At 37.6% G+C, this 25154-nt stretch overlaps 3 protein-coding genes across 7 annotated transcripts in view; 2 read left to right on the top strand and 1 right to left on the bottom strand.

The window, feature by feature from the left end:
* Positions 1-207: 207 nt before the first annotated feature.
* LOC135700967 (transferrin 2-like) lies at positions 208-12960 on the bottom strand. 2 transcript variants are annotated; one of them, XM_065221639.1, is made up of 7 exons: positions 12833-12959; positions 11776-12206; positions 11583-11716; positions 10748-11528; positions 9847-10685; positions 663-817; positions 209-395 (listed from the first exon to the last, which is right to left on the bottom strand). In XM_065221639.1, exons 1-7 carry the CDS (start codon positions 12888-12890, stop codon positions 385-387), a joined length of 2409 nt encoding a protein of 802 aa, XP_065077711.1. In that variant the 5' UTR covers positions 12891-12959; the 3' UTR covers positions 209-384. The 2 variants fall into 2 exon arrangements, with proteins under 2 accessions (XP_065077709.1, XP_065077711.1); XM_065221637.1 differs by having other exon boundaries at positions 208-817; positions 12833-12960.
* Positions 12961-16350: 3390 nt separating this feature from the next.
* Positions 16351-17956, top strand: LOC135700950 (kelch domain-containing protein 10 homolog). The gene is made up of 3 exons (XM_065221618.1): positions 16351-16932; positions 16995-17206; positions 17264-17956. The coding sequence occupies exons 1-3, from the start codon at positions 16456-16458 to the stop codon at positions 17919-17921; spliced, it is 1347 nt and encodes a 448-aa protein (XP_065077690.1). The 5' UTR covers positions 16351-16455; the 3' UTR covers positions 17922-17956.
* Positions 17957-19445: 1489 nt separating this feature from the next.
* LOC135700989 (TRPL translocation defect protein 14-like) overlaps positions 19446-25154 on the top strand; it is a 34964-nt gene continuing 29255 nt past the window's right edge. For 2 of the 4 annotated variants that reach the window (XM_065221683.1, XM_065221685.1), the window contains exons 1-3: positions 19446-19785; positions 19856-19922; positions 20421-20488. In XM_065221683.1, coding sequence (XP_065077755.1) covers positions 19859-19922; positions 20421-20488 — 132 coding nt within the window. In that variant the 5' untranslated portion in view covers positions 19446-19785; positions 19856-19858. The remainder of the gene's footprint in view (positions 19786-19855; positions 19923-20420; positions 20489-25154) is intronic. The other 2 variants (XM_065221684.1, XM_065221686.1) reach the window with 2 other exon arrangements.

A 25154-nucleotide genomic window follows, 5' to 3' on the forward strand; every position in this document is an offset into this window, starting at 1 on the left:
ACTGACTATAATAAACAAAAATAGTCAATCTAATACATGTCATACTTTTCTGGGGAATGGTTCATTCTGGGCAATGCTTTTCTGGGGAATGTTATAGAATCGTGAATGTATCGTGTGGTAATAATTAGTCATCGGCTGTCATCATTTATGAAAAGACTTTTTTATGTAAAATATCATTATTCATTTTTGCGTTCAGAATCACAAATGCTTAACTCCTGTCGCCTGTCAAATAATATATGAATTTCTTTCACTTACGGCACTAGATTCTGAACATTATATTTTATTGCTACATAAATTTTCAAATTGTACCTATACCTAATAAAACTGTAACTCTACTGTGGCCCGAGTATATCTTGTCGTTACGTCTCTAAAAGTTTGGATGGTTCACTTGTTTGCTGCAGATAACAATTTGGAGAACATGTTTTAGCGCAATCTTCAACAGACTTCAAAAATACAACATGCGAAAGTTTAATGGTTTAGTAAATTTTATAAAACTAGGACGGATGGTGTTATTCGAGTTTGTACATATTAATCCTACGGACGGAATATCGATTAATACTTAACAATTACTACATCGTAAACTATCTACACGATTATTTTGAAAACTAATACTAGTGCTAGTAAAACCACATTCAATGCGTTGAACTTTAAAGAACTCGCACCTGCATGGCAATCGGTGATACGGCGAGCCCGCAAGAAGTCTGCACCAAGATAGGCATCAAACCAACGTTTATCACCGGGTATAAGACGCAGCTCTCTCGTGGAATCCGAAAAGATCAGATCATGATATGGGGGATTTGAGTAGAACAAGCTGAAGCTGAAAATATAAAGCAAGAACATTAGATGTTGAGTGGATATGGCTATTAGGGTGTCAATGAAAATGTTCATCTTGAATTTCCAAAACCGACCAGATACAAAATGTTTATTACCTCGAAACAAGACCCTGTGCAAAATGCGGGCTCAATCGGACATGATTTAGGGGTGGCGCCAAATCATCAATTTGAGTTTTTTAATACCGAAAAATCACCTTATAAATGTACAAATATTGTTGGTTGCAGTACGTAAATATTGCTTATCCTAGCATTAAATGAATAATACAAAACATGTACGTTTTTTGCTTTTTTTTTACCACCCTATGGAAGTATTTCAAAACATACTCTAGTGATGGATGTACATAACGTATCAATGATACTTCTACTTACTTATGTATCCTACACCCTAGTGGTGCATAGGGGCAATGTTGCTCTTATGGAGTGTCAATATTTCATTTCCTGTAGTATTATTAGATACTATCAGGAGGAAACTTATGATTTTTCCGTATATTTTGAAGTATTAAATATCAAAAGGAGCGCCCTAATGAAAATTAAGGGATCCGCCCTAGAGAAATATCGCGAACCAAATGCTAGTGATGGTTTCAAATTATATATTAATGTAAGAACAGCATGTGATCTAAAAAAGGGTAACGACGGATTTTTTTGAAGTTTCGCTTTCGTTTCATTTTCAAGTACTGAGTCATACCAACCGGTCAGAACTCGGGTTTTTTCAGTTACCATGGGGACGTAATTTGTGATTAGACCCGGACTCTTTCACATTGGCTCATTATTTATGAACGGCCCTTATATTTGAATTGACTTTCCTCATTAATCTAGGGATGGCTGATTTTCATTCATTAACGAACCGAAAAGTAAAATATTTGAAATTGGTTTTATCATGTCGATATAAGCATTAACTTCTCCAGAGGATCATCACCCACCGTTTTACTCTCATTGGTAGAAAAAGAAATCACATCGAACAAAGACTAATCGATTAGTTGTTAATCGAGTAATTAAAAAATAGGACATCACTAATTTTGGTGTGCTTGTTTTGATTAGAAATACTCAGAAGGAGAGATAAGCGGAAGGAATGTTTTGAGCCAAATGAACTGTCAAAATCTGAGCCTAGATTAATTTAGAGAGTATTGCAATCGAACAGAAATTCAATCACCTTTATGTTTAGTGTGCTTCTCAAATACAACTAGTTTTTTGAAGAAAAAAACAATACTCTAACTCTATTGATTAATTGATCTTAGTTGGCACAAAGAAATGTGGACAATATTGCCATGCACTCAATTACTATTTTGCACGTAAATCGAATCAAAAGTAAAAGTCATGTGAAATGCTAGCTTCTAGCAAGGATTGCAAGATTATTTAGGTACAAATCCCTGCTGCCGAATTGTATTTTGTTTTCTCCGCCCATCTCTCCCTCTGAGTATTTCTAGTTTTGATAAAAAATGCGCACAATTTCAACTCTACCGAGAGGAAGCATAACCAAAACAAGCTCCTCAAAAACAAAACAATTAGGGGAAACGCTCCTATAGTAGCGGTACGTTAGAAGCGTTAGGTTCCTATAGTTGTGCATGGAGACTCAATACACAACTATAGGAACCTAACGCTTCTAACGTACCGCAACTATAGGAGCGTTTACCTAGTTGAATTGAAACAAAGCAAACCTGTTACCAACTAGGTTTTACACCGTCGGGGTTAACCTCAATCTGATGACAGTTCAGTGGTACTGTTTACGTTAACTTAGTCGATTTTTTCTTGGGTAGATTTTCTCGATAATTTTTCAGACTGCAATGAGATGTAAACCACACTTCTGCAATGTCCTCGAGCAACATCGTTTCACCGCGCAATTTCCGCAACAATTTTCAAGTTAAAATTCAAAAATAAAAAAAAATAAATTCGAAAAAACGATTAAGTGCTTGTAAACAGTACCACTGAACTGTCAAAAAGGTTTTGCCGATTATCACTGAGTTCTGGGTCACCCTTCACCATCCCTCTCCAAAGGGAGAGTTTGGTAAAGAGAGATGATAAAACCGATTTGTACCTTCCTAAAGTTGTCCTAGCTTGCTGTCTATTCTCTATATGCAATTTTCACACTGCCGTACACTAAAAGGAACTATCAATTTTATACTTTCATCTCCTCATCTATCGTATAAAAATTACCACTTTAGTCTTTTATGTTATGACCATGCTTGAATGATTTTTTTACTATAAAGGTTAACATCATTGGGGCTTCATCAGGCTGATGTAAAACAACAATAAAACAATCATGGTGATAAACAATAAACTACACAATTGGGTTCTTTAAGGGTATTGAGGTAAATGCATATTCGTGATCTGCATTAAAAATGGAACCCAAACCCAAAATTTCATCAATTTTGGTACACTGGAACTATTTTACATTTGCAAAAAATCACCGTATTAGCGCCCCTCGGTGTCACTTTGTATGGGAGCGAGCTGTCAGTTTGTTAGTTTAGTGTCAAACAGCGAAGTTATTATTTTGCTTTAAATCTTGATTCAAAAATCGAGATAAAAGTGTGTGGGTTCGAAAAAAATATCGCTGTGCTCCGAAAATGAAGCTCTTTCAGATGTTGTCTAAAAACTATACATTTTTCAAAATTAAAGAACCCAATTATTTAATTTTGGCTAGTAGTTAAATTCCAACGAACGTTTGGTCCACTGCATCACAACTGGCATCACAAGTATGCATCTTTCAAAATGTAAAAATACAGGCAAGCCCTGGGACCTTGGTTGCAGTTAAGCAATCCTCAAAGTTATGCCAATGCCCAGGGTACAGCAAAATCAAAACAAAATTTGTTATCAAAATTGCCAATCGTACGCAAACTGAAATCAAATTAAGAAAATTTTATTCCTACTGCGTGGGGTGAAAAGTAACCTCATTGGGAATGATTTTTTTTAAATGTTTTTTTTTATTCAATATAGTCCCTTTTAGCTCGATACACTTATTCTAGCGATTCTCAAACTTCATGATCCCGTCCGAAAAGGTCTGCAAAATACTTCTCCACTGATTTTTTTTTATTGATGAGCCATCGTTTGAAATTAGGGAAGAGATAATAGCAATCGGTGGAAACTAACGATTTTAAATTGGCTCACTACTTGACTAGCCTATTGGTTCCAAGCAAATCGATTAACGTACCCCATTCTAGTCGAAATTCTAGTACTACACTATGTTTGTTTTGATTCGCTTTGAAAGTTTGCTAGATAAAATGAGGGGTTCGTAGATTTTCCCGAGGGGGGCGACACATCTAAATCCCAATTCTAGATGCTCAAAAAATCTCACACTAGCGAATCAATCTTCGAAAAATCATCTTTCATTTCTCGCATCTGCTTTCATCGCGCTTCATCTTATTGCAGGAAATCTTCAAAATCGACACACATCTTCCTTCTATCTAGCGTGCGTGCAGCTAGCCACAGCCAAAAACAATCTTTTCTGCATCGTAGATAGAGTCGTCCCCCCCGGATTTTCCTATGTTTCGAGGAGTGCATCGAGTAGCTTGGGACCGAAGAGAGCTGAGCCAAAAAGACTTCGGGACCTTCTAGTCTTAGAGTTACCTCTATGATAATAGTCTGAGGGAGCCAAACCAGGCGAATACGGTGGATGCGGAAGCAATTGGAGCCGTAAGTAATTGATTTTAGCCATGATTGCGATGCTCTTGTGCGCCGGCGCATTGTCTTGCAAAAACAATTTTTTTTTTCGCTTCATGTGAGGCCGTTTTGCAGCGATTTCGGCCTTCAATCGCTCCAATAATGCAAAGTTATACTCGCTATTGATGGTTTTTCCTCTTTCGAGGTAGTCCACGAAGAGTATGCCATGACAATCCCAGAAAACCGACGCATCGACCCATCGAGCCTCCCTCGGCCGCTTCGGAGCACTCTTGCCGGCTTCAGTCCATTGCCGGGCACTCATTCTGTTCTCTGGGGTGTAGTAGTGGATCCAGGTTTCATCAACAGTTACCATCGACGCCAAAAGTCCGTCCGATTCCGCATCAGCAAGTCCAAACACTCTTTCGAAATGCTCTCGCGTTCGTGTTTTTTGACAGGAGTGAGAATCTCGCCCAAAATATGGCGTGTGCGCTCAGTACTAATCTTTGCGGTATCTGCTAACTCGCGCACTTTCACCATAGAGGTAACTCTAAGACCACTGGGTCCCGAAGAAAATCATTATTATTTTTGGCTCACTCAGTACCAGAACAACGGTCCCAAGCAGTCCCAAGCTATTTCACTCACCCCTGCATGTTCTGCATGAATCCACACACCCCTGATGTTATCTGTCAAACTTTCATAGCGAATCAAAACAAACATAGTGTAGTAATAGAATTTCAACTAGAATAGGGTACGTTAATCGTTTGCTTGGGACCAATAGGCTACTAAAGTGGTGAGCCAATTTAAAATCGTTAGTTTCGTATTGATTGTTGCTTTCACTTTTCGGTCAGCCAACACCATTTTTCATGTATTTTTTTTTTTACATTGTCCTCTGTAACCGCAGGGCCTCCCGCTGCGAACTTGATCGGTAGTGGAGTTGCGGCCACCACGAAACTCTCAAAACCAATATTTGACGGTGTAATCTGACGGAGCATTAGCCCCATAATATTTATCCAATTTTCCTTTTGTTTCCTTCGCCGTTTTGCCTCTCAAAAGATAATGTTTTATGAGAGAACGAAAATCCTTTTTATCCATACTCAACATGATGCCACACACGTCAACAACAATCAGCTGTCAAAACAAAACTAAAGACAGTATCGTATTGAAATTTGACATGCCTTCCTATATATATATATATAAATATGAACGGACTACGGCACGCAGTTTACACATTTTATGAGTAGGCCCCTTTTTTCACGAAATGTGTGAAATTTTACACAATAATGTGATTACGCTGGTTACCATGTAGCAGCGCATTCTGGAGGTTCCTTTTCACTCCACCTAGTATTTGCTATCATTTTGATGTTGGACTTTGCTCGGGTTGTAAGTTACAAGAATATGTTGTGAAGCAGTGCTGCAAAATTTCGACAATACACGGTGATACTCAAAATTCTGCTTTGGTCACTCGTTTGAGCTAACAGTCATCGTCAAGGCAAACCATGTCAATTGTCAGTAGCATTTTTGTCAGTGACGAACATGTGCTGATTTGTTTATTAGTTAAATTTGAAATTAAATTAAATGGCAAGAGCAAAACAATTATATGGAGCCATTAAAGTGAATAAGCATCTACGTCCTGAACTGCTTGGATAACAATTATGTGACTCAGAATGCAAGAAATTACACTTTCTGTTACCAGGTGAATCTTTGTCATTGACGAAAAAATGAATGAGATTTTGACAAAGATTTTTTTGAGGATCAAGTCTATCATTGACAATGTGAAAAACAATTTTGTCAATATCGCGCAAAAGTCTGTCAATGACAATGACAAATCTCAGCACTGTTGTGAAGTACATACCGTGCCGATTCAAATTTCGGACACTTTTAAAAGTTGATTATCTCGGTCGAATATGATCCACATGTCTTGTAAATTTTAAATTTTTTTGACTAGTGCCCTCCACGATCATCTAACATTATTACTTTGTTTCTAACTGGATGTAATATTTAATTAAAAATGAAAGTGTCCGAAATTTGAATCGTCCGAAATTTGAATCGGAACGGTATGTCCCGAGGAAAGTCCAGCATGAAAATGTCAATCGAAAATTTGATAACAAATTATGTTTTCATTACGTTTTATTAAAAAATCTATCGACTTCGAAGGGAATTTCCGTTGATGCATTTGTGGTATCACATGTCACGTAAAATTGACAGGAAAGGTAAAAGAGTGACTCTATGTGAATTTTCACGTAACTATAACGTGTGAATTATTTTGAGTGACCAGTGCTGAGATTTCAAGCTGAACATTGCATTAGGTCTTAAGTAACATTCGATTCTCTTCGTCGACTTTCGCTTTCGTTAATAACTTGAGCACATAACCGTTTCTTATTGTGTTTGTAGTATTAGATGCTTGATAAAAGCTTCTTTTAGTGACCTGTGTGCTGAAAATACCTGGGAATGTCTTTACATGGCCGTGGGAATACAAAGAGAAAGTCGACGAAGAGAATCTGTCAATTTTCCTTACGACCTAATGAAATGTTCAGCTTGATTTGTCATTGTCATTGACAGACTTTCGCGCGATATTGACAAAAATTTTCTTCACATAGTCACTGAGACTTGATCCTTAAAAAAATCTTCGTCAAAATCTCATTTATTTTTTCCTCAATGACAAAGATTCACCTGGTAACAAAAAGTGTAATTTCGTGCAGTCTATGTCACATTATTGTTATCCAAGCAGTTCAGAACCTAGATGCTTGTTAGCATTAACGGCTCCATGTAATTGTGTGGTTCAAGTCACTTAATTTCGTTACAAATGACAGCATTGTCATTGACAATTGACATTGTTTGCCTTGACTTGCTCAAATGAGTTTTACTCTAGACTATAAGAATTCACTCAATAGGTTTACAAGACGTTATTTAAGAATGCATACTAATCCAGTCAGAAAAGTTTAATAATTCAGCTCATTCGCCACCATGTTCTTAAAAATATAGCAGTTTGAAAAAAGTTTCTCAAATGCTCATGCTGCCGACAGACCAATCAAAGTACAGATTAACCTTGAATATTGTTTCAACCAATAGTCAACATTACAGGAATTTTGATACACGCTCAGAAAAAAATACACCTCTTTGAAATTTTTTGACGAAGATCCGAAATTTTAACCAATTTTTTCATACAAATTTTTTGGGTTATTTTATTAAAAAATAAATTGTTTTTGATTATTGCACCACGTGAACGGTATCTTTTTTTTTTCCTTGATTTGTTTTCCGTCGATCTTGTCATCCATGCTGAGCACCAATGCTATCGAAGCCAGGGAGGCAACTCCCACACCTGGATCCAAGTCCCCGGCAACGTGACAGATAACATTTGTTTCACGTACCCACTTGCAAATAGTAGATGTCGCCACACAACGTAAACAAAGGGACTGCCCTTCACCGCCGCAACGGTATTTCTCTATGGGAAACCAAATGTTTGCTTCACCATGTATGGATGTCAAACAACAAGCAAGAATGACGTATGAAAAGAGCGAATTTATGATTTTCGTGGTGAAATGAAATAAATCCAAACTAATCGAAACAGATTGATGGAGGTCTTCCTTATATGATCAAATGGAAATAAATATACTATGGTCACTTCTATATTTTGCTCTTGAATATTATCAGCCTTGAGAATAATGTTCCTGAGCATAGCTGTGCGATGAAGACAAAAGCCGTATCAATAAAATGAATTTACTTCCCCATATTTATATTGCGGGGTGAAAAAAAAAAATAAAAAATTGATCCTTATTCGCGGTGAGTAACAAGTTTGCTGTGTGAAAACTAACATTTCGTATATCCATGCACTAACATAGTGTAGTACTTGAAATTCGACTAGAATGGGGTACGCTTATAGATGTACTTGGAACCGATAGGCTAGTCAAGTAGTGAGCCAATTTTAAATCGTTAGTTTCATACGGTTGATTGTACTAACGTTGTACTCTTTTAAGCTATTAACTCAAATTGTATATTATGCAGTACTAGCTGCATTTAATTAGTACGCTCTTTCTCGCTGCAAAACCATTCTTTATTTGTTCATCATCGACGACAATAGCAATAGCGTCGAAAACATCGAAAGTATCCACGCTCAATTCTCATTTGTTTCGATTCATTCGATGGCAATCACTTATTTTCGTTTTACAAATCATATGTTTAAGCTTTTGGTTTTGTTCTGCTCAAAGACATACGCGGCTTCACAAAAAAAGATTCATTAACTGATTATGTACATGCAATAAGATTATCTCTAAAATTACTTTTTATTTACTGTACGTCATTTCCGCATTCGCCCTATTCAGATAACACTTCTGAAATTTGTAAGTTTGACAGAACCACCAGCACCAAATTTTCGGGGTACACTGGAAATGTACTGGACTTGTCAAGTTGCCCCCGGGTGGCCTGGATCCTACCTATCAACCCATCAACTCATGAACCGGGGACCAACGGCTTTACTTCCCTTCCGAAGGAAGGCGTGATTAGAGATGTTATACCTTAGCCCGGCGGCTCTGACTGGGATTGCACCCAGGCCTGCTGGGGTGAGAGGCAATCACGCTTACCACTACACTACCGGCACCGCTAGTATCCTTTATTGCAGTACGAGCTTATTGCATGCTTGGTCCGCTCGGCCTTATAAAGGGTTAATGATAGAAAATAAAATTTGTTTATTACAATCATGCTTCCGGATAACGGTCATTGGAATCTTTACCGACTTTTATAACAATTCAAAAACCCGGAAAAAATACTGGTTCCTGTAAAATATCTAAGTTGTAGCCCCTGAATTCGACCTATTAAATAAATAAATCATTTATAAGCAATTAATCACAGTTTTTATTAAATTGTTCACTGAATATTGTGATCCGCAAACGAATCACTTGTTCTTGAGACAAATTCATTCAGTACATTTCCTGCTCAGCAGGAACAGTGTGCAGCAGGTGGTAATAAGAAGGAATAATACTCATTGGCTGAATACTTCCCATAAAAGCTTATCCCATAATTAAACCGACATTGCAAACAGAGTCAAGAGCTCTAAAAAACACCCAAAAAGACGAGAAACACAAAAGGCTTGTTCAGTCTTACAAATCAGCAGAAGCTATCTGACTGATGAAGCTTTCGTATTAATAAGTAAATAAGTTAATTAATAGGGTAGATTAGAAAAAAATCTACATGGTAATGTTTAGATAAGAAAATTATGAAATTATCTTTCAATCCTATATTTTCGTCAATTTTAGAATAATTGATAAAAGAAGTGTTATCCAATCTATAACTTGCCAAGTAATACAAGTATGTAATTTGGGTAATTTGCGTTTTATAGCCTCTCAACTGAATCAGGAATGCTGAGCGAATGCGTCGATAGAAAATTGTAGAACGTAAGTGGCTGCCAATAATAATGATAACTTACCTAAATTCATCAGCATCCCTTCGGCCGTAAAATTGCTGAGCGTAGGTTAAAAGATTGATGAAGGCATTCAGTTGAGTAGCGTTATAGTTGTGACCACCTCTGGTCACGATAGCGTTTGCTTTTACTTTTCCCAAATTACACTTTCTATACTCGTTCACCTCTGCACGGGTACCGTCAGGGCAGAGCAGCTCAAAGTCATCTGGAAGCGTATTTCTGGCCCACCACTCGCGTTTCTTTCCTCCGGTGTTTTCAACGACAGTTGTATGCCGCACAAACGCTACGTGGCCTCCTCCTTCCACCAGACAACGGAAGGCACCGGTATTACCGTAATAATCTTCGGAAGCATCTCGTCGACAGTAACGGAAACTACTTCCATGACACAAGTCACACAAGTTATCATAAGGCACTCCTGTATTGTATTCATTACTTATTGCTCCCGGAACGCATGATTTGGTGAAATACTCGGCTGCTGCACGAATACTGTCACAGCCGTATGGACGAATCCATCCGTTCGAAATCAGGTATGCCATTGGGTATATCCACCCGGCGGCAGTATTGATTCCCGAGTGACATGTGTACTTGTTCTTCAAGTACGTCAGTTCAGTATCGGGATCTTCTTCCTTTGCAACGGCTACGACGTAGTATTCGGGTTGCCCGAGATCGTACACTTCAGACATGAAGGGGAGCAAATCATACTTTAGACCACCGGTATAGACATCACTGGCATCCAGGACGACTACATCGGCTTGCCCTGAGTTTACATGACGCATGCAGTCTATATGAGAATGAGCCTTAAAGCACAACATTTCCGGTTTTATGAGCTGTGCTTTCAACGCAGTCTGGAATCGAAGATACTGTTTATTGCCACTGCTATGATTCAAATGTAAAAAAAAATACTTACTCTCATCTTTATACATTTTTCCATCTCTGGTTCAGAAGTTACACACAAAGTCATTCGACTGACGGGACACGATCGGACACCGTAGATGTAATCTAGACCAGTTCCTAAATAATATTGGAAATTTTGATTGTTTTCCTCGATAGGCGCAAGATAGCGAGCCGTATCTTGGAACATAAGATTAAGCTGTTTGCCATATCGTCTAGACTCGAACAAGTTAAATTTTTCGTAAAATTGTGTTTCATTTTGATCACTAAAGTTGCGATCATCGTTGTAAACACCATAACTGTAACGTTCTGTTGTGGTTGTTGTGAAGCGATTGAAGCGATCATCGGAACGTCCGCTATCATATCGGTTGTTGGAGTTGAAACGATCATTTTGATTGCGCTGGCGATCATCCGCTGAGTTCAGAGTGCTATTCGAACGTTTCGACTTCGTTGAATACAAATTAACTGCTTGAGTGAAAAATTTCTTGTATCGACGTCGTTCTGCAGTTGTTCTTGCAGAAGACACAACTAAAGCATGGGATTGAGCCATTCCCCAATGACATTGCCTATATTCGGATACCGGTTGCCTCGTTCCATCCTTACAGAGCAGCTCAAATTGGTCGGCGGTGACACCATGAATTAAATCACTTTCTACCATCTCATTTACGGTGGTATGTTTTAGGAAAGCAATATCTCCCGCTTCCAGCAAGCAACGGAAAGCTCCCTCAAAGCCTGCGTAAGGGTCAGATGGTGTACACTTTCCGCCCGGAACCTTTCCTGTACAAAGCGAACACAATCTAAAAAGAGGATCGTTAATTTTACGCTTTGAGTTTGCATACACATTACCTTACTTGTCCGAATTGTCTCCAATTGGATTGTACTTGTCTACTAAAGCGTTAACAGCGCAAGACGGGCCAAAATAGTCAGTAGCCGTTTTAACATGATTGTTACAATCTGTTATGTCCATACCCCCCTCACGTTGCAACTAGAATAGACCATTTTTGCTGAAAAATATCTTTAGTGAAAGCAATCTTATGAACTTACCGTATAAATGGGAACAATCCAGCCTGCGTAACTTCCAACCCAGGCGAAGCAAGCTTTCTTTCCCTTTAGGTGTCTCAAGTTAGTAACATCTCTCAGACTGTCTTTTTTAATAACTGCGACTGCATGATATTGCGTAAATCCTCCGTCATACCCTTCTTGCATAATGGGAACCAGCGAATGGTGTCGACCGGCAGTATAGACTTCTCCGGCATCTAGCATCATTGCATGTGCTTTGCCCTCATCTATAAGTCGCATACATTCGTCCTGGTCAAAACCAAAGTAACAAGATACATTTAGGAAGTAATTGTCAAACAGTGCCTGGTCTCGCTCTAGTGCAACTGTGAAGTTACGACACTTGTACATCTCTACCTCACTTGAGGCGCACCATACCATCTCCGTTCCTAGCTCCACATTATCAAAATTGTGCTGACCTGAAAGAAATATGTAATGATACATTTGATCAGCGTAATGCTAATGGCTCAATGAAAATGCTGAGGTTTTGACAGAACTATGCTGTGGCTACCACAGTATTTTACATGTGATCGTCCATATACAGTAGCGCTAAAAGCATGCTGTGGTGGGTTCAAAACTTGACCATCTAAAAATTTAAACCATTTAATGATCAATTGCAAACCACCTGAAGGGCGAGATGGACCAGTCATGGTCTTAACCTGTCTGCAAAGACAAATCCAAAGAAGAAAAAAGCTATGCACCTGAGGTGAATCATCATTTTGTTTATAAACAATGATGTATATACGTATAAGCTTGTAGTGGTAACATTGAATGTACTTTTCACTACACCTTAGCACATAAAACCGTCTGACGCCCAACTGAGTATGTGATTCAAACAGGTGTCATTAACAAAAATAATTTAATCACTTCCAAAAATTATAATAACATAATTTTTCCTCATCATACCAAAAGTAAACAATAATTAGCTAAATAATAGAGAATAATGCTACTAACTATAATGGTACCTATAGAGCCTTCAGCTATCCGTTTGGGAAACCGACACTTATCTATGCCAACCAGAAAATTACGAAAAATAGGGACTTACCGTAGATAAAACCGGCAAACGCTAACAGAAACGCGTAGCAAATAAGAGGCTGCATCATTGAAGGATGAATTTGCCAAATGTTCGGAAGAAATGCAGCAAATATATCGAATTTTTATTTTCGAAAACCAAACATTCTGCCAGGCACACGCCCAGTCCGCTGTCGAATCGAAAAATGGAGGATGACATTTTGACGTAAACACATATTTGAAATTATTATTTATAGCATTACTTTGATTATGGCACACCACAGGGATGCAGCGTAATATGCACGCTATTTCAAATCTCCCAAATTTGGGTAGAGTCCACCCAGATCGGTCAAAACTAAACCTACACTGAAACAAAAACCATAGTTAGGAATACTATTTTGCAGAAAACACTTATTTTCAGTATAACTATACGCTTAATGCCGTTAAATCTACCATGATTTAAGTATAGTTGACTAAAAATATAATCAAATTTACTACCATTCTGTCAAAACTACTATGCTTACTCAAACGGCATAGTAGTTTTGATAGAAAAAATAGTAAAATTAAAGAATTTCGTTTCTGCACAAATCTATTGGTGTGAGTATTTAATTTAAACCATCAATATAGTATTTTTGCCAATGGATTTTGTTTCTGTGTACGCTAATAAATAAATACCATAAACGAACTGTATGGGTAAACCAGGCCAGTGACAAGGCCTATACCAACAGCAGCGTTTGACGCAGCATGTCCCGGACTCAAATCATTTATTTTGCTGTGCTGGGCCCGCTGTCACCGTATAACATGTTGCCTACGTGTCTGCCACTGGGCTGGGGTAAACTATCCCACAAATGGTTTGAATGATACCCCGAACACGTCGTTAAGCTCTCTTTTATGGTTATTTATTGAGTGGCAAATAGCAAATATATCATATTAACAATATGATCCATTCATGCCGTTTCCAAATGTTGCAATGGCGACCCGCAAAATATTGCTTCACGCACCATATAGCGTTGAAAAAGGTCAGCAACAATCATTGAATTACAATCGAGGGGTGCCAATATAGCACTTATTACAAAAGTAAGAGTCAAATTATTTTCAATAATTACATTGTGTATATTGCTTTAAAATTTATCTGAAATTTCACGGTTGTCATCAAATAAAATTAAATGCTGAAATATATTCATGTGAAATATTAAACAAATTTTCATTTGGTTTACCCCTCGTGACGATAAACAAATACATTGGTAGCCTTTTTGGCCACAGAGGTGCTTTCATCCCTAAAAATTCGGTTCGCCACCCGCATAAACGCGAACCATATCTTGACCTTACCGAAAATGGTTAAAAATTGTTTATAATCCTTCCTAAACTTTAACTTAAATGGTTATGGAACTTTACATGAACGTTTGTGTGATAAAGTTTTAACCTTATGTATTATGGTTTTTTGGAAGTGAACCTTACAAATAATGGGTTGTTAAGAACCATTACCATTCAAAATTCTTGTTTTCTCCATACATTTTCGGAAAGAAAACTATATTAGAACCTTTTTACTTATGGTTTGAGAATTTTAATGGTAATGGTTATGGTAGTCAGTAAGGTCCATGGATGGTTTTGTATTGTCGGTCAATTTTACGTGGAATATATCACGAATTGGTAATCATTAATTTACAGGCAACCTATTCGCGATATATTCCACATAAAGTTGATCGATGTTACAAAACCATCCATGGACCTTACTGAATACCATAACCATTACCATTAAAGTTCTCAAATCATAATTAAAAAGGTTCTAATATAGTTCTCTTTCCGAAAATGTATGGAGAAAACTAAAATTTTAAATGGTAATGGTTCTTAACAACCCATTGTTTGTAAGGTTCACTTCCAAAAAACCATAATACATAAGGTTAAAACTTTATCACACAAACGTTCATGTAAAGTTCCATAACCATTTCAGTTAAAGTTTAGCAAGGATTATAAACAATTTTTAACCATTTTCGGTAAGGTCAAGATATGGTTCGCGTTTATGCGGGCAGCAAAGCGAAAGAGTGGATCATATTGTTAATATAATATATTTGCAAATGGACAACATCAACAAGAATCCGATCAACTTTGTTCATTTGTCAATTTGTCACTCCCAACATAGTTTACCCATTTTTGGGTAGGTTTAGTTTTGACCGATCTGGGTGGATTCTACCGAAATTTGGGTAATTTTGAAATAGTTTGTACGTTAAAACTAAAGCCCTCCAGGGCTGTGTTCCATTTGGTGAATATTCACTTAAATTTGACACTTCGAAATAAATTATAGAAAAATTCGAAAATCCCTCTCTTGCTGATCGTCCGATATTCGAAAAGGTGTTTGTCAAAATTGAGTCCTGATCTATCAAAAATAAGTCTGCTCAAATAGCAGGTTTATTTGAAAATTTTCCATCTGTCAAATTTAAGGGAAAATTCAGGCATAACATTTGATAACGGCACAAAAGCATTTGTAAACAAACTTTCTAAGGCCCTTTACACGCGAACCAAAGCACGCCCACGCAAACCAATACCACTTTCGAAAAGGTGATAGTTGCCCCTATTCGATGATGTTGTTGGTTTGCGTGGGCGTATTTTGGTTCGCGTGTAAAGGGCCTTAGAAAGTTTGTTTACAAATGCTTTTGTGCCGTTATCAAATGTTATGCCTGAATTATTCACCAAATGGTGACATTTCAAAAGTAATTTTCTATGTTCGAATATCTCCGTGCTGTCGATCGACCGGTTTTCAACCCATGGTTGTCAAAATTTAACTTCTTGTCTGTCAGAAATAACAAAGCTCGGATAGCAGGGTTCATCGATACACAGCAAAAAAATGTAATAACGATCAACGTAATTCAAGCTGATGAATGAAATAATGATCTAATCGAGGGGGGCGACACATCTAAATCTCAAGTCTAGATGCTCAACAAATCTCACACTAGGGAATCAATCTTCGAAAAATCTTCTTTCATTTCTCGCATCTACTTGCATCGCGCATCATCTTTTTGCAGGAAATCTTCAGAATCGTCGTCAATCTTCTTTCTATCTACTCAGCGTGCTCTCAGCTAGCCACAGCAAAACACAATCTTTCCTGCATCGTAGATAGAGTCGTCCCCCTCGGATCTAATAGCAAAAAGCAGATGCAATATTACATCAATGGATGTAATTTTGTTCGTAAAATCGATGTACATCGTACAATGTGATATTACACAATCGATGGATTGACCTGGTTGCAGCAGTTTCGATGTAATATTCAACAACTTTTTTGCTGTGTAACTTTCAATTTGTCAAATTTTAACTAAAAGTTAAAATAATCCACCAAAATGGTTCAGAGCCTAAATCGAACACAGACTCTTTTCATGCCATAAAAATTCAGGGCTGTACTGGAATAAGATAATTTCCGGATTAGGACATTTTTACTGTGAACAAAACGTCAAACGGTCAAAATAATCTCAGTTAAAAACGTCAATCGTCCGTGTCAGTATATTTTCACTCTTCTTGGATCTTTTCAGTCGTTTTGGAAAATACATATATTTTTGGGATTTCAATTCAATTTTTCGCGTTACTTTATAATACTCGCCCTATAAATAGTAAGCAAAGTTAAATTGTCAGGAAATGTTATCATAGCGTACTGTTGACGCGGAAGTAATGAGAATTTTCATTTTATTGGTATACAAAGTTTTTGCTCGTATATTGGACGTCTTGAACAAGTTTTTCAACGTGCCCAGACTTCGACACCTTCGCGAGGTCGTTGATGTAAGTGCCGAGGACATGAGTGGGGAAAACAATTCTACTGCTGAAGCTCACGATGGATATAGATTTCGGCCTTTTGAAGTGAAGCAGATCAAACATAGAAGCAACACAAACACTGGACACGAAAAGTCCAAGCCGTACGCCAGAAGCGGTCACAGGATCGTTTGTAGCGATTCAGCGCTCTATTGCTTTGGGGGATTCAATCCGAATATGGCAGTGGTTAACGATGACGATGATGCTTCTTCGTTGTTTCAAGAGTTGTGGAAGTATGATTTATTAAAAAATGAATGGACATTAATCATGGATCCCAGCAATGACCTACCGCAGGAGCTAGCATCTAACGCGATGATTTTGCACGGAGATACATTGATAGTAAATGAAATGAAGCATCTGATTTGCAACAATGATTTACTGAAATATTTGTTTTTAATTAGCTCTTCGGAGGTACAGGTTTTCCGTTCGGTGTAAATTGTTCGAATCGATTGTATGTCTGTCAGCCCGCAAGGAAACCGAAGGAAATGACTGAGATAGCCGTCAAGGGTGATCTCCCACCTGCACAGTATGGTCAGACAATTCTTTATCATGACGGTTTTCTCTACACCATTGGAGGAACCGAGGGCTTTAACTACACCTGTGATGTTTATAGGTAATGTAGTGAGTTGTGTTGATGTGATAGGTAGACATAAATGTGAGTTTATTTCAGGTTGAATGTTGCATCTAAAACATGGGAATGTGCCTATGCTTGTCGACAGGATATTGGTGATGATCCCCCTGGAAGGTATCGGCACGAGCTTGCCTTCGACGGGGAAAGGATTTACATTATTGGTGGAGGAACAAGCGAGTCGGCTTTCAGCTTATCGTCCATTCCGACGTATCATTTGAAAAGAAACGTGTGGACATACACAGAAACTAAGCCCGACACCAATCTCCCTCGCCCGGGTGTCCCGGCGGCTAGAAAGTGTCACTCTTGTGTTCAGTATCAGACTGATAACGGAATGGAGGTTGTGGTTGCTGGCGGATATGATGGTCGATCATATTATAAGGACATTTGGAAATTGAATCTCTCCACATTTGAGTGGCGCCTGATGCAAAAGTCGGGGTTACCTTATCCACTATTCTTTCACGACGCAGCCGCTAGCATTGCTGGGTGCATGTACATCTTTGGTGGCATAAAATTTAGCTTCAACAATAACGTCCGAACCAATGTTGTGTATAAAACTTGGATGACTATTCCGAAACTAAGTGAAATATGCTGGGAAGCTCTGCAGCATTACAGTCCCAGTATCGTTCGAAAATCGAAAAGTAGCTTACTGGAAGCGGGAATTCCTCTAAAATTCGTTCAAAGAATCCATGAAACGTAGCTCTTCGGCTCATTGGTTGTTCGGGTTTTAATGCTGTTGACAAAATTTTTTACTATTTATTCGGTAGTAATTTCATGAATTTCAACATACACAAATTTAAATTTCAAAACGTGTAGTTGTTTTTTTTATCTAGAGCTTAAAAGAAATTTTTTTTTTACTCCACTCCATTATTTCGATAAAAGCGCATTGGGGATCAAATATTTAAAAGGCTTATGAACATATTTTTCGTTTCGAGGCATTTGCTCGATGGGATCATTGAAATTTCATGTATCTTTGATTTTGTTTTTTTTTATATGTTCTTGAGAAATAAATTATATTTTGCCAGTAAACTTATTAACAGAGGCTTCGAAAGCTCTCAATTGAGAAATCCAACTTAAACTCCTGCGCGCCAGGTGGCAGGAATAAGCACTAACCGACGGTGATAAGTTTGTGACAGCCCTTGATAATTTCATAGATTTTTTTCAAAATTGATTAATTTCAATGTAATTTCATGCAAATTTCTATTTAGAATGGATTAATCTTGTACAAAATGCATAAAACTATTTTGTAATACATTGTCCCTAAATAAAAAGCTACTATAAGACTTATAAATTACAGAAAACATGTTAAGGTTTGAAATCATCTGCCGATTAAACAGAAGACGAAGTCGGCCGACTAAATCCATCGACGAAAAACTATTAAATAGGCCGATTGCTCGGTGTATCATCAAACGAAAAACGATTTAATCTGCTGATTAATACACCAACTAAAATTAATTACAAGTGGCAATAGATTTAGTCGGTTGGCGAATCGGGTGATTTGGATGATGTTTGTTTATTTGGAAGATATTTTCGAAACAAAGCACGATAAAATTTAGCATTATGTACCATTATTACGAGTACTACTTTTTTGCTCGGATCATGTTTTAACTTCCACAGAAACTCGCTAGAATAAATAGAAAATAATAGTTTTTTGGATGAAATTTCAAAAATGTATTTAGTTTGACACATTATTTCGGACTTATCACCCCTACGATTGCAGCGTCACGGTGGTCGATTGAAACTTGGATTTGTCAATTAACAACTGTGGAATTGCTTAACGAACACTATGGCTTTGATCCATTTGGTGACATTTGACAGATGGAACATGATATTCCACCAAACAACATTGACAAACACCTGCACGAAAATTGGCCGATCAACAACAGAAGGATTTTCGAACATTTTAATTTATTTTCGATATGTAAAATTTAAGTTAAAATTCACCAAATGGAACACAGTCTAAGTTGAAAGTCGCCGAAAAGTCCCAGCCAAATAAGAAAAAGTAAGTTTATTTAATAAATCTGAGTTTTGTACAAAAACCCATATTAAATATCGTAGATTCAAAAATAAAAACCCAAATAAATAACTTTTCAAAAATTTACTGTTTTTAAATGAAATGAGCGGACATGCACTCGAAGCATCTACTGTGCAAGAGTGCCAACGTTGACTCATCAAATGAAAATAATAAAAAATCGATGCTGCCGCCAGTTCGGTTCGGTGTTTGACAACTCGGTCTCATTTGGCAGTGAAAAGTCGCATGGATTGGACACGTTTTTCTCATGAAAAAAATACCTAAAAATAAATCTGCAAAAATGTATATATACCAAGTTATTTGATAATTAAATCAATCCTCAACAGTGTAAAGTAGTGTTCGAATTGTGTTAAGTTTGGTTAAGCAAGCTAGGAAGTAGTAACATCAAACATCGCTTCTGAGAACCGTGAAAACGAATCTCCGGTAATCAAACAGCATCAGGAAAACCATCCATCGTTAAAATCAGCAACCAACAGCGAGTAGACCACTTCGTAGGCTTCATCACAACGTGTACGACTGAGTTTTTATTTTGGTGAAAAATCTGTGAATATCGTAAACATACGATTGTTAATCGCGTTATCACTTTCGGTTCTCCCCTAAAGATAATGAAAACCACCATGGAAGGATCCGCAGAGGGGAAAAAGGTTTATAAATTGGTCCTGACTGGAGGTAAGCAGTGTATTTTGCGTTGTAAAGTGCGCAATATTTATCTTAATCTTTTCAATGTGGTGAGGTAAACTGACTCACAACGAGTAGGTATTGCTTTATTTATGGAAAATGGAAAAGTTCTCATGTGACTGATGCTTTACATTACTGAACACCGTTGGTTTGTCCCGGGTAAAGGCATAGCAGGAATGAACATCTGCTCATTACCAAGTGGCCATGTGCAACATGTGTGTTTGTAAAATTGCATTGCCCAGTATTACATTTATTGACTTGCGAAGTTCTACAAAGATTACCTATGTATGTATAGATAATTATTGTGCATTTGTGCTTTACCCTTGAACATATTCCTGTGTTGTCTGCAGGAACGTTATGTAAAAGACAATACATATATAATAAAAAAAGAATCTTGTTCAACCTTACTCAGGATCTAGTGATTTTGAAATATTTGTTGCTTTAGTAATGGGGATTAATCATTCTTTATTTTCGCCAATCTTCTTCCAGGGCCTTGCGGCGGTAAAACGACCGGTCAGGCGCGGTTGTGCACCTTCTTCGAGAACCTTGGGTGGAAGGTAAGTTTACGCTGACATCATGATGAGAATAACTCTGAGTTGTGCCAATATCTTCTCTACTGCCGTTATTTCAAGTATTTATCGTTCCTAGTACTAGCGGGATGTAGAAGAGATGCGCGGTATTTTTCCTTTAGCAAAATGAGATGTTCGCTCAGTCTGTTGTCCGTATTGTAAATTGTTCTATTTTTGTGTTCGTATATCATCACAACAAGTTTCATGAGATTTACTCGTTTGCGGCAGTCGCAAACATTTTGCCGAACATCTCTCCGGTGAAAAGCTGTGTTCGTTTGTATTTTGGCAAACGTTTCTGAGTTAACAGTCGTGCCATAGAATACGTCTATAAACATTCAGATGGGATGGTACCTAAGCTGATAGCTCTTCCGTACAAGCTAGCTAAACTTTTTAAGTTACAGTTGTGTATACAGCTGTATATACAGCCATTCCATAGCAAAACGATATAGTGGTTCTCAGTATTTCGTAAAAATTGATAGTTATGTCCCTCATCGCAAAATATTAGAGTCGTATTTTTTTGTCAATAGGGTGACCATTTCCATGTTAGAATGGTAAAAAAAATCATTTTTTTTCAAAAATGACTTAAAAAATAACTTTTAAACCACTGGGCTAATTTCAAAGATCCAAATATCAAATGAAAAAAAAAAATACTTTTTACGAAAAATTTAATGTTTTTTTTTTGTTGGTCCATATTTGCGGTATTGACCAATGCACGGAATAAACTGCATGAACAAATTTGACGTTTGAGCGGTGCCGTGTTTACTAAAAATGAACACATGAATAATACTCGCGTAATATTTAAAAATGGCCTATCAACTTATGTACACAAAACTTGTTAGACATTTTTCGCGCGAACCAAAGTACGCCCATGCAAACCAACAACACCATCGGGTAGGGTGAATTTGTTTATTTGTTTATTTGTTATGGTTGCATCAACAGACTAGAAATAGTCCCAATGATGTGTTGTAAAAAATACAGATTATACAGACGACATACATATACTACAGTTACTACAGTTACAAACGAAAATAACTTGGAAAGCATTGTCAAGTTACTAAAAATTTATAAGTCTTAAATTTTACACTTAGCTGTTGGGTATCAAGCGCCTTCGGTCAGCAAAAAAGGCAGAGAATCTTCGGCGAAGCATATTCCGTGTCAAGTGGAAATCGAACATCGACGCTACTCGGTTGAACACTAGCTGCAAGCCGTAAATAGCGCTCCCTATGCTATAATTAGTTCGAAGAAGTGGAAGTCTCAGCATAAGACTGTTGCGTAGTGATCGAGGTTGAACATTAATGTTCACTTGTTGCAGAATTGCTTCGCAGTCAATTCTTCCTTGCAGAGTATCGGCGACGGTTAAGGCTCTGAAAACATCTCTTCGGATACGTAAGGGCTCGATATTGATCAATTGGCAGCGATTCTCGTAGCTTGGAAGACGAAGTGGGTATCTCCAAGGCAGCTTACGGAGCGCGAAGCGAAGAAAACGTCGTTGAACAGATTCAATTCGCTCGGCCCCATTATTGTAGTTCGGGCTCCAGACAGCAGAGCAGTATTCCAACGTAGATCGTACGAGAGAGCAATAGAGCGATTTCAAGCAGTAAATGTCCGTGAAGTTCTTAGTAATCTTGAAGACAAAGCCAAGCGTTCTGGACGCTTTGTCGACGACATACGATATATGGTGTGAGTATGTCAGCTTTGAGTCTAGAAAAACGCCTAAGTCTTTCACGCAGTGCACCCGTTCGATAGTCGTGCCTAGTAGTTTGTAGTTGAAAATAATCGGTTGTTTCTTGCGTGAGAAAGTAATAACTGTACACTTAGCTGGGTTGACCACCAGTCGGTTTAGACTACACCAGTCAGCAAAGATGTCAATCTGATTTTGGAGAGAACGGCAGTCGGCGAGTGAGCTGATGCGCAGAAAAACTTTCAGATCGTCTGCAAACGATAATCGTGGCTCTGTGATAACATGGTGAACGTCGTCGAAGTAGAGGAGAAATACCAATGGTCCCAGATGGCTGCCCTGAGGTATACCGGACTTTGCGCAGAAGCTTGCTGAGCGACAAGTACCCAAAGTTACTGTCAATTGGCGCTCCGTGAGGTATGAACGAAACCATCTCAAAAGATTTCCACCGATCCCTAGTCTATCAAGCTTAGCGATCGCAATTTCGTGGTTCAGCTTATCGAAGGCTGCCGTAAGATCTGTGTAGATAACGTCCGTTTGGGTCCGAGCAATCAAACTGTCTGTGATGTAAGACGTTAGGCACAGCAGGTTCGTAGTTGTGGAACGCCCAGTTATGAATCCGTGTTGATCTGTTCCCTTTCCGATAGTGGTTTGGTTTGCGTGGGTATTCTAAAGTTACGCGAGCATTACATCATGTGTTCATTTTTAGTAAACACGGCACCGCTCAAAAGTCAAATTTTTTCGTGAGTTCATTCCGTGCATTGGTCAATAGACGAGTGCACGGGTGAACTTTTGTTCATCTACTGAACAAAAATTGACACAGCAGCGGGATCCTGTTTACTAAAAATAAACACATGAATAATGCTTGCGTAACATTTGAAAAGGGCCTATCAACTTTTGTAAACAACTGGCTAGGTCCTTTTCACCAGAACTGAAGTACGCTCACGCAAACCAAGAGCACTATCGGGAAGGGGATAATTTACCCTACCCGATGGTGTTGTTAGTTTGCGTGGGCGTATTCGGTTCGCGCGAAAAAGGCTTAACAAGTTTTGTGTACGAAAGTTGATAGGCCGGTTTCAAATGTTACGTGAGTATTATTCATGTGTTCATTTTTAGTAAACAGGGCCCCGCTGTTGTGTCATTTTTTGTCGAATGAGTGAACTAAAATCCATCCGTGCACTCGTCTATACATCATTCACAGATGAAAAACTACCCAAAATTAAGTACTTTCCCTCAATTCCGGGGTTCAGCCCAATAACCCAAATTTGAGTAAATCGCATAATTAGTAGTTTCCATTTAACACCAGCAAACAAAATAACCTACTCTTAAGTATATTCTACCCAAAATTAAGTTTAATTCACGTAAATTTGAGAATATGCAATTTACTCAAAAGTAACTTATTGGGTTGAACTATATCGTTGGGTCGAATCACTCGTTCCTGTTTTGAAAACCATAAAGATTGCAAGTGAGAGGCTGAACTCAATGTTGACTAAAAAGAACTTTAATTTTGGGTAGTATTTTTTCGCTGTGTACGGAAACTGCTAAATACGCAAAAATGACTATAAAGGATTAAATTTTGACTATAAAGTATGCATATTCGGCTAAAACGGGACTACACCTAAAATATGTGTATTTTTAATACCTTTTATGAGTATCTCTTACTCATAAATGCATAAATTTTATTCATTTTTGTACTAGCAATTACACATAAATGTGTAAAATTTTAGTCATTTTATGGGTAGTCCCGTTTTCTTTCAAAAATGCGTACTTTATAGTCATAAAACAGTTTTTGTGATTACTGTGAGTGTGTATTGTGCTCTTGATTCATCTCACATATCAATACAGAGCTAGAAAAAGCAGAGTCGATGTTATAATAAGAGTCCCGCCAAGGGAAAATGTTGCGAACAAGCAGCACTGTTTGTGATTTATTTTTCGTCAGAGTAAACGGCAACCAGATTCATTCAGAAGTGAAAAATTTCATGTCGATAAAGGAGCTTCTGGTAGACAAAAACAATTCTCGAGTAACATTTGAAATGGGCCTATGTCCAAAACGTAAACAAATCGGGTTTTGATACCATTCCTTAGCACTGCTTGATAGCTACTAATCGTGTAGGAAAATTCCGCATAATCGAGAAAAATCATTAAAAATAACTCGATTTTCGAAACGGCCGATCAACGAAATTTTTCGATTCATTAATAGGCCCGCACGCTAAAGCGGCCAACCATTCATTTATTTCATTTCATTGATAAGCCTAGTGACGTAGAAGGGCCGATGATTGAAAAATTTCAAACCAAAGCTAGGCCCTACTGCTTGAGGCAGGGCCGATGATTTGTTTTGAATTTATTTGACGTTGCGAAAAGGCTTAGCAAAGGGCCTACCATTTATGATGACAAGCACAACGGCTTAACAAAAAGGGCCTATCCATTGAAAGATCACAAAAAAGGCTTATTAATTTATGAAATTATATTGTTATCGATTTTCATATAATTTTGAAAGCTTTTCGCATATTTTGGATGTTGTATACTGAGATACAGTTACTATTGTTATTGCGAACAATATAAATGCCTAAAATACTTCAATCTTCTTAAATATGAATTGAATAATGGCGGTCAACATTTAAAATTCATTTTCTGGTTTGTTTACGTTTTGGACATAGGCCCATTTCAAATGTTACTCTAGAATTATAGAACCTGAAAATAGTCAAACAAGTGCTTGGTATAACTTATAAATACCACAATTTACTAAACAATGCGAAGAAAAGTTTTTCATCTAAAATTACTAAAATATTGTCAGTAATGAATGCAATACTTCAAGAGCAAATTTTCATTATATGGAAAGTAACATTCGCACCGATCCGAGAAAAATAAAGATTTGTATTGATGACTGAAAAGTTATTCCTATTTCGAATTAAACACATATAATCCCATAGTGATAGCAATAGCAATGTTTAACATATTAAGCAGGGTTTTAATCAT

This window comes from Ochlerotatus camptorhynchus, unplaced genomic scaffold (assembly GCF_037179485.1).
Source record: "Ochlerotatus camptorhynchus isolate MF236.1 unplaced genomic scaffold, CSIRO-AGI_Acam_v1.1 ptg000146l, whole genome shotgun sequence".
Taxonomy (NCBI): domain Eukaryota; kingdom Metazoa; phylum Arthropoda; class Insecta; order Diptera; family Culicidae; genus Ochlerotatus; species Ochlerotatus camptorhynchus.